This window comes from Coregonus clupeaformis, chromosome 14 (genome assembly GCF_020615455.1).
Source record: "Coregonus clupeaformis isolate EN_2021a chromosome 14, ASM2061545v1, whole genome shotgun sequence".
NCBI classification, from domain to species: domain Eukaryota; kingdom Metazoa; phylum Chordata; class Actinopteri; order Salmoniformes; family Salmonidae; genus Coregonus; species Coregonus clupeaformis.
In genome coordinates, this window is record NC_059205.1 from 16,758,392 (window position 1) to 16,772,551 (window position 14,160).

General features: G+C 43.4%; 1 protein-coding gene across 2 annotated transcripts in view; it reads left to right on the top strand.

Annotated features, from left to right (window-relative positions):
- Positions 1-357: 357 nt before the first annotated feature.
- Positions 358-14,160, top strand: part of LOC121581575 (hepatocyte nuclear factor 6-like) — a 28,077-nt gene continuing 14,274 nt past the window's right edge. The window contains exons 1-2 of one of the 2 annotated variants that reach the window (XM_041897076.2): positions 358-1,432; positions 8,924-9,042. In XM_041897076.2, the coding sequence (XP_041753010.2) occupies positions 373-1,432; positions 8,924-9,036 (1,173 nt within the window). In that variant the 5' untranslated portion in view covers positions 358-372 and the 3' untranslated portion in view covers positions 9,037-9,042. Of the gene's footprint in view, positions 1,433-8,923; positions 9,043-14,160 lie in introns of those variants that run through there. The other variant, XM_041897075.2, reaches the window with a different exon arrangement.

Sequence of the window (14,160 nt, forward strand, 5' to 3'; positions counted from 1 at the left end):
GTTTTAAATACACAGGGGGCGCGCTCACATACACACTGACACGCGGCTCAGCCAGTTTTCAGTGGAAGCGCTGTCAGCCAAGGGATGAGACATAGCCTACGAGCGCCTATAACACAGGACACCAACACATCTAACGTGGACGAGGACTATACGCGATATTTACCCACTTTGGATCAAGATAAATGATTGACAAAAAACATGTTGGATTGACTGGAGAAAAACTAGTTTGGTAATATTATCGCTCCAGGAAGGCGAGAGGGAGGAGAGTGAGCGCGCGCCTCTTTCTGTCTCTGTGTGTGTGTGAGTGAGTGAAAGGAGTGAGAGAGAGGGAGGGGAGGGAGGTGGGATCGGGAAAGATATATTCTTTCAGCGATGGAACGCACAATGGAAAACCTTGGCAACCTTCACGGCGTCTCCCACTCACAGGCGGGGGACCTGATGAGCTCCTCACACGCTCGGCAGTCCTCCGCCCCTTCACACCGGAACCTAGTTTCTCACGCGCACGGCCGGTCGGCGATGGTGTCCAGCATGGCCTCGATCCTGGATGGTACCGGGGACTACCGGACAGACCCCTCGGCGCTCTCCGGCCACCTCCACCCGGCCATGAGCATGTGCGAGTCCGGGATGAGCCTGAGCAACACATACACCACCCTGACACCTCTCCAGCACCTACCTCCCATATCCACCGTCTCCGACAAGTTCCACCACCCACACTCCCACCACCACGCAGCCGCCCAACAGCGACTCTCCGCGGGGAACGTCAGCGGGAGCTTCACGTTGATGAGGGATGACCACCGGGGGCTGGCGTCTATGGGCAACCTATACTGCCACTACCCCAAAGATATGTCCGGCATGGGCCATGGGTCTCTCTCCCCGCTGTCCAACGGCCTCGGCTCTTTGCACAACTCCCAGCAGACCCTCTCAACCTACGGTCCAAGTGCTCACCTCTCCAACGATTCCAAGATGCTGTCCCCCATGACAGGCTTTGAGTCCCACGCCGCGATGCTGTCTCGGAGCGAGGAGCACCTTGCCAGGAGTTTAGGTGGCCATGGGCACGGCATGATCTCCAACCTCAACGGGATGCACCATCCGCACAGCCACCTCCACTCTCAGGCCAATGGGGAAGCGATGCTGGCCGAGCGGGAGAGGCACGGCGCTGTGGCTGGCCAGGGAGGAGGGTCGGGCGGGCAGGCGGAGGAGATCAACACTAAGGAGGTGGCTCAGCGGATAACGGCAGAGCTGAAGCGCTACTCCATCCCCCAGGCGATTTTCGCACAGAGGATCCTATGTCGGTCCCAAGGAACCCTCTCGGATCTTCTGCGGAACCCCAAGCCATGGAGTAAACTCAAGTCCGGCAGGGAGACGTTCAGGAGGATGTGGAAGTGGCTCCAGGAGCCCGAGTTTCAGCGGATGTCTGCCCTTCGGTTGGCGGGTAAGATGCATCTGGTCTCACCGCCCATGTCGTGTGGGCTGCGTATTGAACAGTCAATCCTAACCAATTGACGTGTAGCTAGCTGTATAGGCTTATATAATACATTTGATATGCTATACAAAGCACTTGTTTTAAATAATCACAGTACAAACGAACTTTATCAGACCAAACCTCAACTGCCAAACGATTCAGCACCATGGACAGCGGTCAGTGTAAAACGGTTGCGAGCAAAGCGACTCACGAGACCAAGTAGCCTAAACGGTTTGTCAGGAGAACTTCAGAGCGAATCTTTCTCTCTTTTTAAATCACAGTTTTAGAGAGATATCTGCGGTACAGTGAAAGTGATTGCATGATATCCATGTCACCATATGTTGGTGTGACACGTTGCAAGAGAAACTAGCTGCACGCACTCTCTTCCACCTCAGCCTAATGTTAAGAGGAGTTTTGTACCCATTTAGCCAAATATAATCACTGAGAGGACCTGGGCATCGTCATATAAGGGTAATATAAGGCTCTGGGTGTATTATGTCCATAAGGTCCTCGAGATAGGGGGAATGTGTGCTCTCTATCACGCCAGGCCGGGTGTGTGTGTGTCTAAAACATGTCGCCCTGTCAATCGTGGGTCTCTCTAGTGAATCCCATATGTTCCAAACATGTTACTCACACAGTCACTCTCTCTCATGGGTCCCGTGTGCCCCGCCAGCTTGAACATAGAGGCATATAAACTAGTGGCGCCGGAGGAGAGCGCGTCAGGGGCGCGTGACCTCTGGCTTCTGATCAATACACGAGTTCCCACTCTACCCTTTAAAATATGGCACCCGAATCAATATTCGAATCCGACCTGAAAGACAGCCAACCACACGGCCGCGCCGGCTTTTCATTTAGGCCCTTAAATGTCTAAAATTAGACTACATTTGGGGTTGTCCGTCTACCACTGGCTTCCCTCTGCTTCGATGACGCAGGTTTTGGTTCATGCCATATTTAAAATGCTGTGGGGGCTATCCCTTGGGAATAGCAACACATCTACTACTCAAATTAAATACAAAGTATTTTCGTGCAAAGGACATTTCTTGCTTTTGGCAATATTAGTAGGCCTACAGGCCCTCCAGCCAGCCCTAAACCATCGAAATAAAGGCCACAAACGCGTCCATTATATTTTTATTCGATTTTATCGCTGCAGTTAATTGGTTTGATTCATTTATCACATTTATGTTCTACATTTTAATCATTGTCCAATCAATAATTTAAAAACAAGAGACATTTATAGGGAGAGTTGTTTTTCCAAATGGTTATCGTATTTCTGAGAATATGTATATTTTTAGTGTAAAACAGGAGGGGATGTTCTGAGGCAAAACCTTAATGTTCGGTCCACACCAACGAATAAATATGCCTAAAACGGTTTCTTACATACAGGTGTCCCCTATCGTCCTCACCCTATATAATTGCAGAATATTCCAGACATTCTATTTAAGAAATTACATAGAATTTCCGTTCATGGCCTATGATTTAACATTTTCGAATGTCTTCTCCAATTTACTCAAAAACAGGCAGTTGAAACAACTAAATCACACAAAACGTATAGGCTATGTGATCACCTTATGTGCGTGGCTTTTCACTGTTCTAGTCTGTCAAACGAAAAATCACTCTGACCAATGTGTAGGCGTGTGTAAATTCCCTTGTCAATAGTGGCCAGAGGGGTTGACTTTAGTGTCCCTCCCAGACCACAGTTTTCAATTAATTCAGGTACATCTGAATGGCTGGTGAGTTACTGACTCATGATAAGTGTAAGTGTAAGCCTTTGTGTGTGTGTGTGTGTATGTGTCAGCAAGCATTTGTTGAGTTGAAATGCTGATCTCACCAAATCACAAGTCACAACCAAGTTTCCTTTGTGTATGTGCTCAAGAATAGGCTGGTCCCAATTCGTTTGTGTATGTGTTCAAGAATAGGCTGGTCCCAATTATTTTGTGTATGTGTTCAAGAATAGGCTGGTCCCAATTATTTTAGCTTTCATACCATACAGATTTGTAAAGGCATTGAACCAACACAAAAAGGATTTAAAGCTCAAACAGACTGGATCAGCAGGCTAGCTCAGGGGTCCATAAGTACAGACTTTGGTTAGGTGTTGGAGCTTCTAGCAGGTTGTCGGAGATGGTGTTGACACCACCAGATCGTGTTCTTGTAGCACATGATTTTCCCAGGTGTTACAGTCAGTAACGGATTTCTCTGCACTGTCACACTGTATACATGGTGTTATGATCACAAGCTGCAGGCCAGACAGTGTTAGAGCTGTTTAAACTTGTACAGCCATAGGCCGGATACTGGTGCAACCTTTTCCTTATAGGAAGCATATCTAATAAATAGTGAAAAAGCAAGACCGATAGCTGTAGCCAGCAGCCGTGCTAGTGTGGAGTGCCATTAATAGTGTAGCTCTGTCCTTTCCCTGTTTGCCTGGCTTTGCACATAGGAGATCAATAAAGCTGCTTCCCATTCCCAACCCCCACTCTCGCTATTTTTTCCTCTCTGGCTTTCCTCTCTCTCCCTCTCCCTCTTTGTCTCTCTCTCTCTCTCTCTCTCTCTCTCCCATTTTGTCTCTCCCTCCTTCTCTGCAGTACATCACAAAACACAAAAATGTAACCTATAATCCAGTATGACTGCCATTGCCACTAGCACTGGACTGGCTGCTTCAGTGGATTGGAAACCCACACAATGCAGGACAAATAGTTGAGGGATAAAGCTGGAGGATAGAAGGAAAACCATCTGATAAAAATGACAAAATAATTGCGAATAGGAATAGCTGCAAATCCATCTAGCAGTATTTTGTCTGTGCATGAAAATTTGACTGTTGCCCAATGATATTAAGTTAGGATTCGACTAATGGTGTACCGCAGTTGCCTTTGTGGTTCATTCTTTCTCTGCGACTGTGTCAGTTAGTGGTCACAAACCATGATCCTAAAGAGCTACAGGGTGGGCATGCTTTTGTTCCAGCCTAGTCCCAACTCATATAATTGAGCTAAAAGGACACCTGGCCAAGAAGGCAGATCTACATAGGTATAGCCTTCGCAAGACAAAGGCAGTGTCTTTTTTAGGTATGTAGAGCCAGTTAGGCAGCTATCCTTGGTCCTGTCGATTCAGACTGCTGTGGTTCTGAATGGACAGCTGGGAACAGGTGTGCTATTAATTCAGAAGCTGGGCCCAGGTGTCTGTTTCATGATAGTGGAGGTAGAACTGGGATAGAGCAAACAACCTCATCATACGTCAGATGTTGGTTGGTTATATTAATTGGTGTTCAATGCTCAGAATTTTGTTGTTGTTATTATTAGAAATGTGATCTACAGAATGGATTGATAGAGATACGTTTTCGGAATAACACTATGCATGTCTCTGTGTTGTGGGGGCGCCCATACCATAACACTGCCAGCTGGGAGAGCTGGGGTTGATTGAGGGTTGGTGAGTATGGGCTTTGTGTCAACAGGCAGATAGAGGTAGGGTAGAGAAAGGATCGATAGAGACTTAATAATTGATAAGCGTGAGGGAGAGGGAGATGGAGGAGAGTGGGAAGAAAAGGAGGAAGAGAAGAGAGAGGAAGGAGGAGAGTGGTGTAGACCTTGTAACAGATTCGCTTCTGGGTAAGCAAAGTCAAATGTGTGGTTAACAACACACAGCGTCAACCACAACCCAACATACGTGTGGTAGCTAGAAACAGAAGTGTGTACAACATGCTGTTTTTACACCTATAGGAAAAGAACAACATCACATCTCAGACACTAAAATAACTGGGTTACTTAAGAATGTACTGTGTAAATGTGTGGTTAACACCGACTGCATACTAATATCCTAACACTTTCTAATTGAGCTTTTATTGAAACCTGAAGGTCCTTGTAGAAAGGAGACCTGGCCAAGAAGGCAGATCCACATAGAAATAGCCCTCGCAAGACAAAGGCAGTGATTTTTAACAGGGGGATTCTAGTGTATGTAGTCAGTCACAGTAATGATATGTTTCTGCTTATGTCAGCAAATCGACCTCAATGCAATCCAAGGTTGTGATGTCATTAGATTTTTAAAGGTTGTTATGGTTTATGGGGTATGTAATGCATCTTTATGGAGGCATGCAAGCACATTTCACTGTGTGTGTGTGTGTGTGTGTGTGTGTGTGTGTGTGTGTGTGTGTGTGCTTGTGTGTAGTGTGTACGTGTGTGATTGGGTTATAGAGTGTGTCTGCACTATACATTGTTCAGGCTTATCTGACTAGCTCTGAATCAGAATCAATTTCCTCTCCTCTCTCCCCTCTCCTCTCCCCCCTCTCTCTCTGTCTCTCTCTCTGTCTCTCTCTCTGTCTCTCTCTCTGTCTCTCTCTCTCTCTCTCTCTCTCTCTCCATCTCTGGCACTGCACCAGCAGCAACCAACCAAACAGATCCGTCCTCCCCCATCCTTGTCATCCCCCCCTCTGCATCACAGGCTCTCCCATCAATGGTCTTCCCTGCTACTACAGAACAAACACCACATGTTTAGTAACACCCTGCATGCACTGGACAACAGAGCATACCACACTACATCTATGCAGCATACCATGCAGTAGGCTAAAACAATGCATGTAGCCTATATAAAGGCCAATAGGTCAATATTTACATGACATATACAAGCCTCATACTCACATTTGGGGTTTAATGGAGGAATTAATTTTAGAATTTTCGAAAAAATAAAAATCTGTCTGTTAAATTATGTAGCCTAATAAAATGTTGTGAAAGACTGGGTAGGATCAGATCTCTGCAGAAAAAAACGTGGGCAAACACAGGATATGAAGAGGTTGAGAAGTAAAGTAGACATGAGTAGATTAGGTCAATAATGTTCTGATGGAGGTTGGCTGACACGCTCAGCTGTGAGGGTTCGGCTGGGGAGGCGCTGTCCAGGGTTCTTCTGTACATAGTTCTCTCGGCAAGTGAGGCGCTGTCCCGGGTTCTGAAGAGTATTCGGTATGCTTATAAGGTGCTGTCCGTGGTTCTGAAGCGTGTTCTGTGTGCCTATGAGGCGCTGTTCGTGGTTCTGAACAGTTCGGTCGACTGGGGCCTCATTTATCAACCGTGGGTAAATTTCTCACTAAATTCTGGCATACATGGAGATTCTAGGATTTGCGTATGGTGCGCAACACATTATGGGGATTAATCAAACTGTCCCACGTTACATAAATCCGAGCCATACTATACACTGAGTATACCAAACATTAGGAACACCTTCCTAATATTGAGTTGCACCTTTTTCAAACAAAAAATGCATTCCGCCTTTAGCAAGTGCCAAACACTGGCCGAGCATACAACAAACTTCTAAGGAAAATATGAATTGTTGTTCAATATTTTGTTTAACCTGCCATGGTATATATATACTCTGAATTTAAATAGTCTATGATGTCGCGCTCCTATCGCACAGCAATACTGTTGCCTACGAATACCAAATATTTGAAATAGGCTACCTGTCTATTTACTTTAGAGCATGTTTGGCTTTTAAATGAGCTATGGATAAATGGTAGCCTAATATTGTGTAGCGGGAATAAATCAGAAAAGGAGGGAAAATGTAGGCCTAAATGTAAAATAAACACATTAGGCTACAATGCTGCTATGTGATCGCCTCACCAATGGCAAATGCACCTGTATTATCATTAGGCCTACGTTTTAATGTTTTTATTAGCCTGCCAATTATTATAATTCCCGTGCATCAATCACCTCAATATCCCTCAAAAGGACAATATTTACTTGCAATACATTTGATCGACCACTAGAAGTTGTGCATGCATACACATGGCCTGAGTTTTGTGTGGAGAAACTCACACTCTTGTGTCAAGTTCACATGTTATAAATGACAACCTTTATGGGAAACTGGCGCACGTAAGGTTTAGAGTCGTTCTTGTGCGCGCGCACCTTTGATAAATGAGGCGTTGTCCATCGTTTTGGGAAAAAGTTCTGATGGCTGGTGAGGCCATTGTTTGTGCTTCTGAACAGAATTGGCACAAATGACAACAGCATTCGTATTTGCATTCTCACTGGAATATAACGTTCGGTGGCAACATTGTACCGCTTAAAAAAAAAAAGGCAAGCTGATTTAGCCAGTCCATATTCCCCAAATTCCCCATTTCAGTTTTGTAAACCCTGCATTGCAATCACTAGGCTACTTGTGTGTGTGTGTGTGTGTGAATGTGTGTTTGTGTGTGTGTTAATATCTTCAGTAGAATTGACACCTATTCTCAGGTTTAGAATGTACAATCATAACACTTAATTTACACAACCTCAATTCAATGCAATGGAAGACGAAAACAAAGTAGAACGGCAACAGCAACATTTATTTCGCATAATATACCGGTTTTATTTGATTTCCCTTATGAAATAATAATAATAATGTCGCTACTTATGCAGGATTCAAATATTAAATTATTCGACTAAAATTTACAAAAATAAATGGAGCAACTAATTGTGTAAATACTTCAATCGTGCATGATATGATCAATCCATACCATTTCTGAATGTATTTGTAAAGACACGAATCCGCATACTCACATCAGTTACTTTCCCCTCTTTTCATGAACAATTGTATGAATACATACGCATCACCTATTTCCCTAGTTTTATTTATTTATGAAACGTATACTTTTTTTTGCTTCAAGTTATTATTATTTAAATGTTTTCCATAATTTGGAGGAACAACGAAATAATGTTCGGAGCTCTAAAGCCCCTTATTTGAACCCTATAGCCAAATTAATTTTGCGTTAAGAGCCCGTGACATAGGCCATATATATAGGCATATCCTTTTCAAACCCGTAGCTTATAAACACCATATAAACACCATACGAATAAACTGCTTTGAACAAATCTCGTGTGCACAATAGGATAGCTTTTAAATTACATAACAAACAAATAAATAGCACACCAAACTATTCAGAAACCGTATTGTCATTACATTTTACATTTTAGTCATTTAGCAGACGCTCTTATCCAGAGTGCATACCTTTTTTTTTCATATCGAATAAACAGCAGAAGTGTCTCTTTTCATTTATAAGCAGCGAATACTATTCCTATACCAAATGGCTACAGGAAGTAGGCTCTCAAAATGTTGATAATATTTAGGTTCACAATATTGTGAATTATTTTTTCAAAAATGCATTATTACAGTTTGCAAAAACAGCTGCAACTAATGTGAACGCATGTTGGTGTAGCAAGGACAAAATTACTCAACTGCAGTAATGCTTGGCTTATAGGCTTCATTAGAAAGCACAGTATTTCATAAAAATGAACGAAATTATTAATCGAAATCAAACAATTTTCTATTGATTACAGCAGCTTTTAATGTTACATTTTGTGACGGCTGTACGGTTGCTGTGGCATGTCTTTGTGGGAATCCAACGGTTGACTTGGGGTACATGGGCTCTAATCAAGACAACCAATGAGCGTAGATCCCAGAGGTGTGACCGACAGTGATTGATTGACATAAACTGTTTCTCGCCTGCAGTAGTCCGGCCGGTAAGGGAGAGGGCTCATCTCACCGCACGCAAAACGCGATCACGTCATTCCGCCCCAGCCTCGGTCCCAGGCACGCCCAGGCTCAGGGGCACACCACTATAGCAGCACGGTGCGGTCAGTTATGAAACACACACACACACACACACACACACACACACACACACACACACACACACACACACACACACACACACACACACACACACACACACACACACACACACACACACTGTAAAGGGCGACTGAACTTCCTGATTTGGCCTTGTTTTAAATTTGGTTCATTATGAAATGCTAGTGGCCATGACTGAATTCAGTTTCAGGGTGTGGTTTGATGTGGGTGTCTTGTGTGTGTGTTCGCAGGTGGGAAGAGTTATCCAAATAATTTATCTATTTCTCCGGCTGGTTTGTGACATTGACAAATATATATAAATATTTTTAATTTTATTTATTAAAACAACAACAATACAATACAAAGACAATACAAATGGCCGCTCCTATGAGTGGGTGCTCTAGTCGGTGGGTGCGCTTGCTTCCACCCGCCCCGAGAAGCCTGCAGGGTGAAGCCCCTGACCCCGGAAGGACCAAGTCCTGCCCGACTCCCAGGTGGGCAGGGAAGCGAGTGCACCCATAACCACCAGGACCAGCACACACTCCGCTCACAGCGTGAAACCAAAACACTAAACATACAGAACTAAACACATCCCCACCCTCACCCCTGATTGGAGGACCTCAAACATGTATACTATGCATGTGTGTATGTATTTATTCCAACACTCATTCATTCCAACCTTCAGACAGCCACAGATCACCCCATCTTTCCCAGTAAATAGTAATTCTACCATTTCCTCTTGCAATACATCCCTCCATTCTACCATGGTGTCTCACTACGGACTTGAACCTCCCTATCTGCAAAATGTCTGCCGAAATTGCCCCAAAAATAAAAATGTTACCGAAGACCACAATGATATTTCCTATTGACTGACTGTGGTCCTTCAAATCCCCCAACAATAAAGTTTGCAGGTTCAACCGCACCCTGGTATTATGACATAACAACCATTCCTGGACCTGACTCCAAAAACAAGCCCCAGATGGACAGTACCAAAAGAGATGGTCTATGGATTCTGTTTCCACGTGGCAGAGTCTGCACCGGTCTGACTGTTTAATGCCCCATATACTGAGCATTCTTTTTGTAGTGAGAATTTTATAAAATGGCTTAAATTAAAAAGAACAGTGGCAAAGTTGGTCTGACTTTTGGATAGCCTATCTCCAGTGCTAGTAAGGGCCCTTCAATAAATTACACAATGTACAGTGCCTTCAGAAAGTATTCACACCCCTTGACTTTTCCACAATTTGTTGTGTTATAAGTTCAGGAGTAAAAATGTGGTTAACACGTCACATAATAAGTTGCATGGACTCACTCTGTGTGCAATAATAGTGCTTAACATGATTTTTGAATGACTACATAATCTCTGTACCCCCCACATACATCCTGTTTGCAACAAGGCACTACAGTAATACTGCAAACAAATTGTCAAAGCAATTAACTTTTATTCCTGAATACAAAGTGTTATGTTTGGGGCAAATCCATTACTGAGTACCACTCCATATTTTCAAGCATGGGGGTGGCTGCATCACATTATGGGTATGCTTGTAATCGTTAAGAACTGGGGAGTTTTTCAGGATAAAAAAGAAATGGAATGGAGCTAAGCACAGGCAAAATCCTAGAGGAAAACCTGGTTCAGTCTGCTTTCCACCAGACATTGGGAGATGAATCCACCTTTCAGCAGGACAATGACCTAAAACCCAATGCTAAATCTACACTGGAGTTGCTTACCAAGAAGACAGTGAATGTTCCTGAGTGGCCGAGTTACAGTTTTGACTGAAAATCTTTGGCAAGACCTGAAAATGTTTGTCTTGCAATGATCAACATCCATTTTGACAGAGCTTGAAGAATTTAGAAAATAATATGGGGGAAATGTTGCACAAACCAGGTGTGGAAAGCTCTTAGAGACATACCCAAAGGTGCTTCTACAAAGTTTTGACTCAAAAGTGTGAATACTTATGTAAATTAGCTATTTCTGTATTTCATTTGCAATACATTTGCAAAAATGTCATTATGGGGTATTGTGTGTAGATGGGTGAGAAAAAATATATTTAATAAATGTTGAATTCAATCTGTAACACAACAAAATGTGGAATAAGTGAAGAGTATGAATAGTTTCTGAAGGCACTATGAATTAGATAATATTTTCATGTTGCACACCTGTTAGTTTTCTCATTAAATGCTTTCAATATTTGTATATGCATTTATAAAATGTCTAGTTGTTTTGAGGTTTTTATGTCATTGAAATTTGGAGCTATTGGAATTTTAACATATTGCCCCCATTGTGTAACTTACCGATGGTCCCTAACTAGCTCAATTGGGATACCCAATGTCAACCCAAATTTACCACAGGCTTTACGATCGGGTCGCGTGCTGCTGCACTCTGAATAAATTATTACTTGTGTTCTGCCAGCTGTGGGCATGTGGGCAGGATTGAAACAAACCCAACCGTTATTTACGACCACAAGTCTCACAAATATTTTGCAGTCACGACTACAAGTCTCACAAATATTTTGCAGTCACGACCACAAGTCTCACAAATTCAGTTTTGGACGAGACTGACTTTATGACCAAAATGATCCTATTTACACTTTGTAGTCAATTTTGACAGTAGAATAAATGTTTCTGACTCATATTGATACCACATAGGCTGTTCTCTAAAGGAGAAGTTGGTTTTTAGGGGCAGTTGCTCTTTGAAGCAGAAAGCGCAAAATATACAACTAGCTCTCACAGTCTCAAGTCAGAATGAGATGTTCATCCATGTCTCTCAAATGTCAAATTTCGACGTTGTTGCAAACGTCAAATTTCGAGGTGTTTAAGGTTAAGTTTAGGCATTAACTCCACATTTTTAAGGTTAGGCATTAACTGCAAATGGTTAAGGTAAGGGTTAAGGTTTGGGATAGGCATGACATTTTTTCCCCTCAAAAACAACTTTCTATTGCTGGATTCTAACATGCAACCTTTGACACCAGAGGCAGATGCTTATGCCCATCCGCCATCCCCGCCCACAACGCCTTGGCAAAACCGAAACCTACTTGAAGGTAACAGCGCTCACTGTTGCCCCTAGTGGCCGGTTTCTACATCATTTCCCGACATCCTCACACATGGATGGACGTCGAATACTGACTTGTATCACGGGTGACCTGGCTGAAATATAAGGCATCCTTCAAAAAGAAGACAAACAGTCATTTTCATCAAATACAAATTTCAACAATCCCGCCTAAAATAATAAATATGCGTGGACCTGTTTATATATAATCACCTGCTCACCGACGTTTCGGTCAACATTTTTGCAGTTTGCACATGCCTTTTTGCATCTTCTTTCAGGCCTATTACGCAAATAAGCTTTTGCTATTGTATAAACCTAACCTAATCTAGTTACAGTACATTCGGAAAGTATTCAGACCCCTTCACTTTTTCCACATTTTGTTATGTTACAGCCTTATTCTAAAATTGATTAAATTGTTTCCCCCCCTTATCAATCAACACACAATACCGCATAATGACAAAGCAAAAACAGGTTTGTAGAAATCTTTGCAAATGTATATTAAAAAAAAACGTTAATAGTACATTTACATAAGTATTCAGACCCTCTACTCAGTACTTTGTTGAAGCACCTTTGACAGCGATTACAGCCTTGAGTGTTCTTGGTTATGACACTACAAGCTTGGCACACCTGTATTTGGGGAGTTTCTCCCATTCCTCTCTGCAGATCTTCTCAAGCTCTGTCAGGTTGGATGGGGAGCGTCGCTGCACAACTATTTTCAGGGCTCTCCAGAGATGTTCGATCGGGTTCAAGTCCGGGCTCTGGCTGGGCCACTCAAGGACATTCAGAGACTTCTCCCGAAGCCACTCCTGCGTTGTCTTGGCTGTGTGCTTAGGGTTGTTGTCCTCTTGGAAGGTGAACCTTCATCCCAGTCTGAGGTCCTGAGTGCTCTGGAGCAGGTTTTCATCAAGGATCTCTCTGTACTTTGCTCCGTTCATCTTTCCCTCGATCCTGACTAGTCTCTCAGTCCCTGCCGCTGAAAAACATCCCCATAGCATGATGCTGCCACCACCATGCTTCACCGTAGGGATGGTATTGGCCAGGTTATGAGCGGTGCCTGGTTTCCTCCAGACGTGATGCTTGGCATTCAGGCCAAAGAGTTCAATCTTGGTTTCATCAGACCAGAGAATCTTGTTTCTCACGGTGCCTTTTGGTAAACTCCAAGTGGCCTGTCATGTGTCTTTTACTGAAGAGTGGCTTCCGTCTGGCCACTCTACCATAAAGGCCTGATTGGTGGAGTGCTGCAGAGATGGTTGTCCTTCTGGAAGGTTCTCCCATCTACACAGAGGAACTCTGGAGCTCTGTCAGAGTGACCATCGGGTTCTTGGTCACCTCTGTGACCAAGGCCCTTCTGCGATTGCTCAGTTTGGACGGGCAGCCAGCTCTAGGAAGAGTCTTGGTGGTTCCAAACTTCTTCCATTTAAGAATGATGGAGGCCACTGTGTTCTTGGGGACCTTCAATGCTGCAGACGTATTTTAGTACCCTTCCCCAGATCTGTGCCTTGACACAATCCTGTCTCTGAGCTCTACTGACAATTCCTTCGACCTCATGGCTTGGTTTTTGCTCTGACATGCACTGTCAACTGTGGGACCTTATATAGACAGGCGTGTGCCTTTCCAAATCATGTCCAATCAATAGAATTTACCACAGGTGGACTCCAATCAAGTTGTAGAAACATCTCAAGGATGATCAATGGAAACAGGATGCACCTGAGCTCAATTTTGAGTCTCATAGCAAAGGGTCTGAATACTTCTGTAAATAAGGTATTTCAGTTTTTTTTTTTTTTATACATTTGCAGAAATGTCTAAAAACCTGTTTTCGCTTTGTCATTATGGGGTATTGTGTGTAGATTGATGAGGAAAAAACATAATTTAATCTATTTTAAAATAAGGCTGTAAAGTAACAAAATGTGGAAAAAGTCAAGGGGTCTGAATACTTTCCAAATGCAATGTACTCTCACCAAAACTGTGCTCGGAACATGGAGGGTTTTTATTTCACAAACACACCGATATTTGCACGTTTTTTATGTAAGTCTGCCCTTGAGCCTCCTGCAGCCTAAATTGTGTCCCTCATATG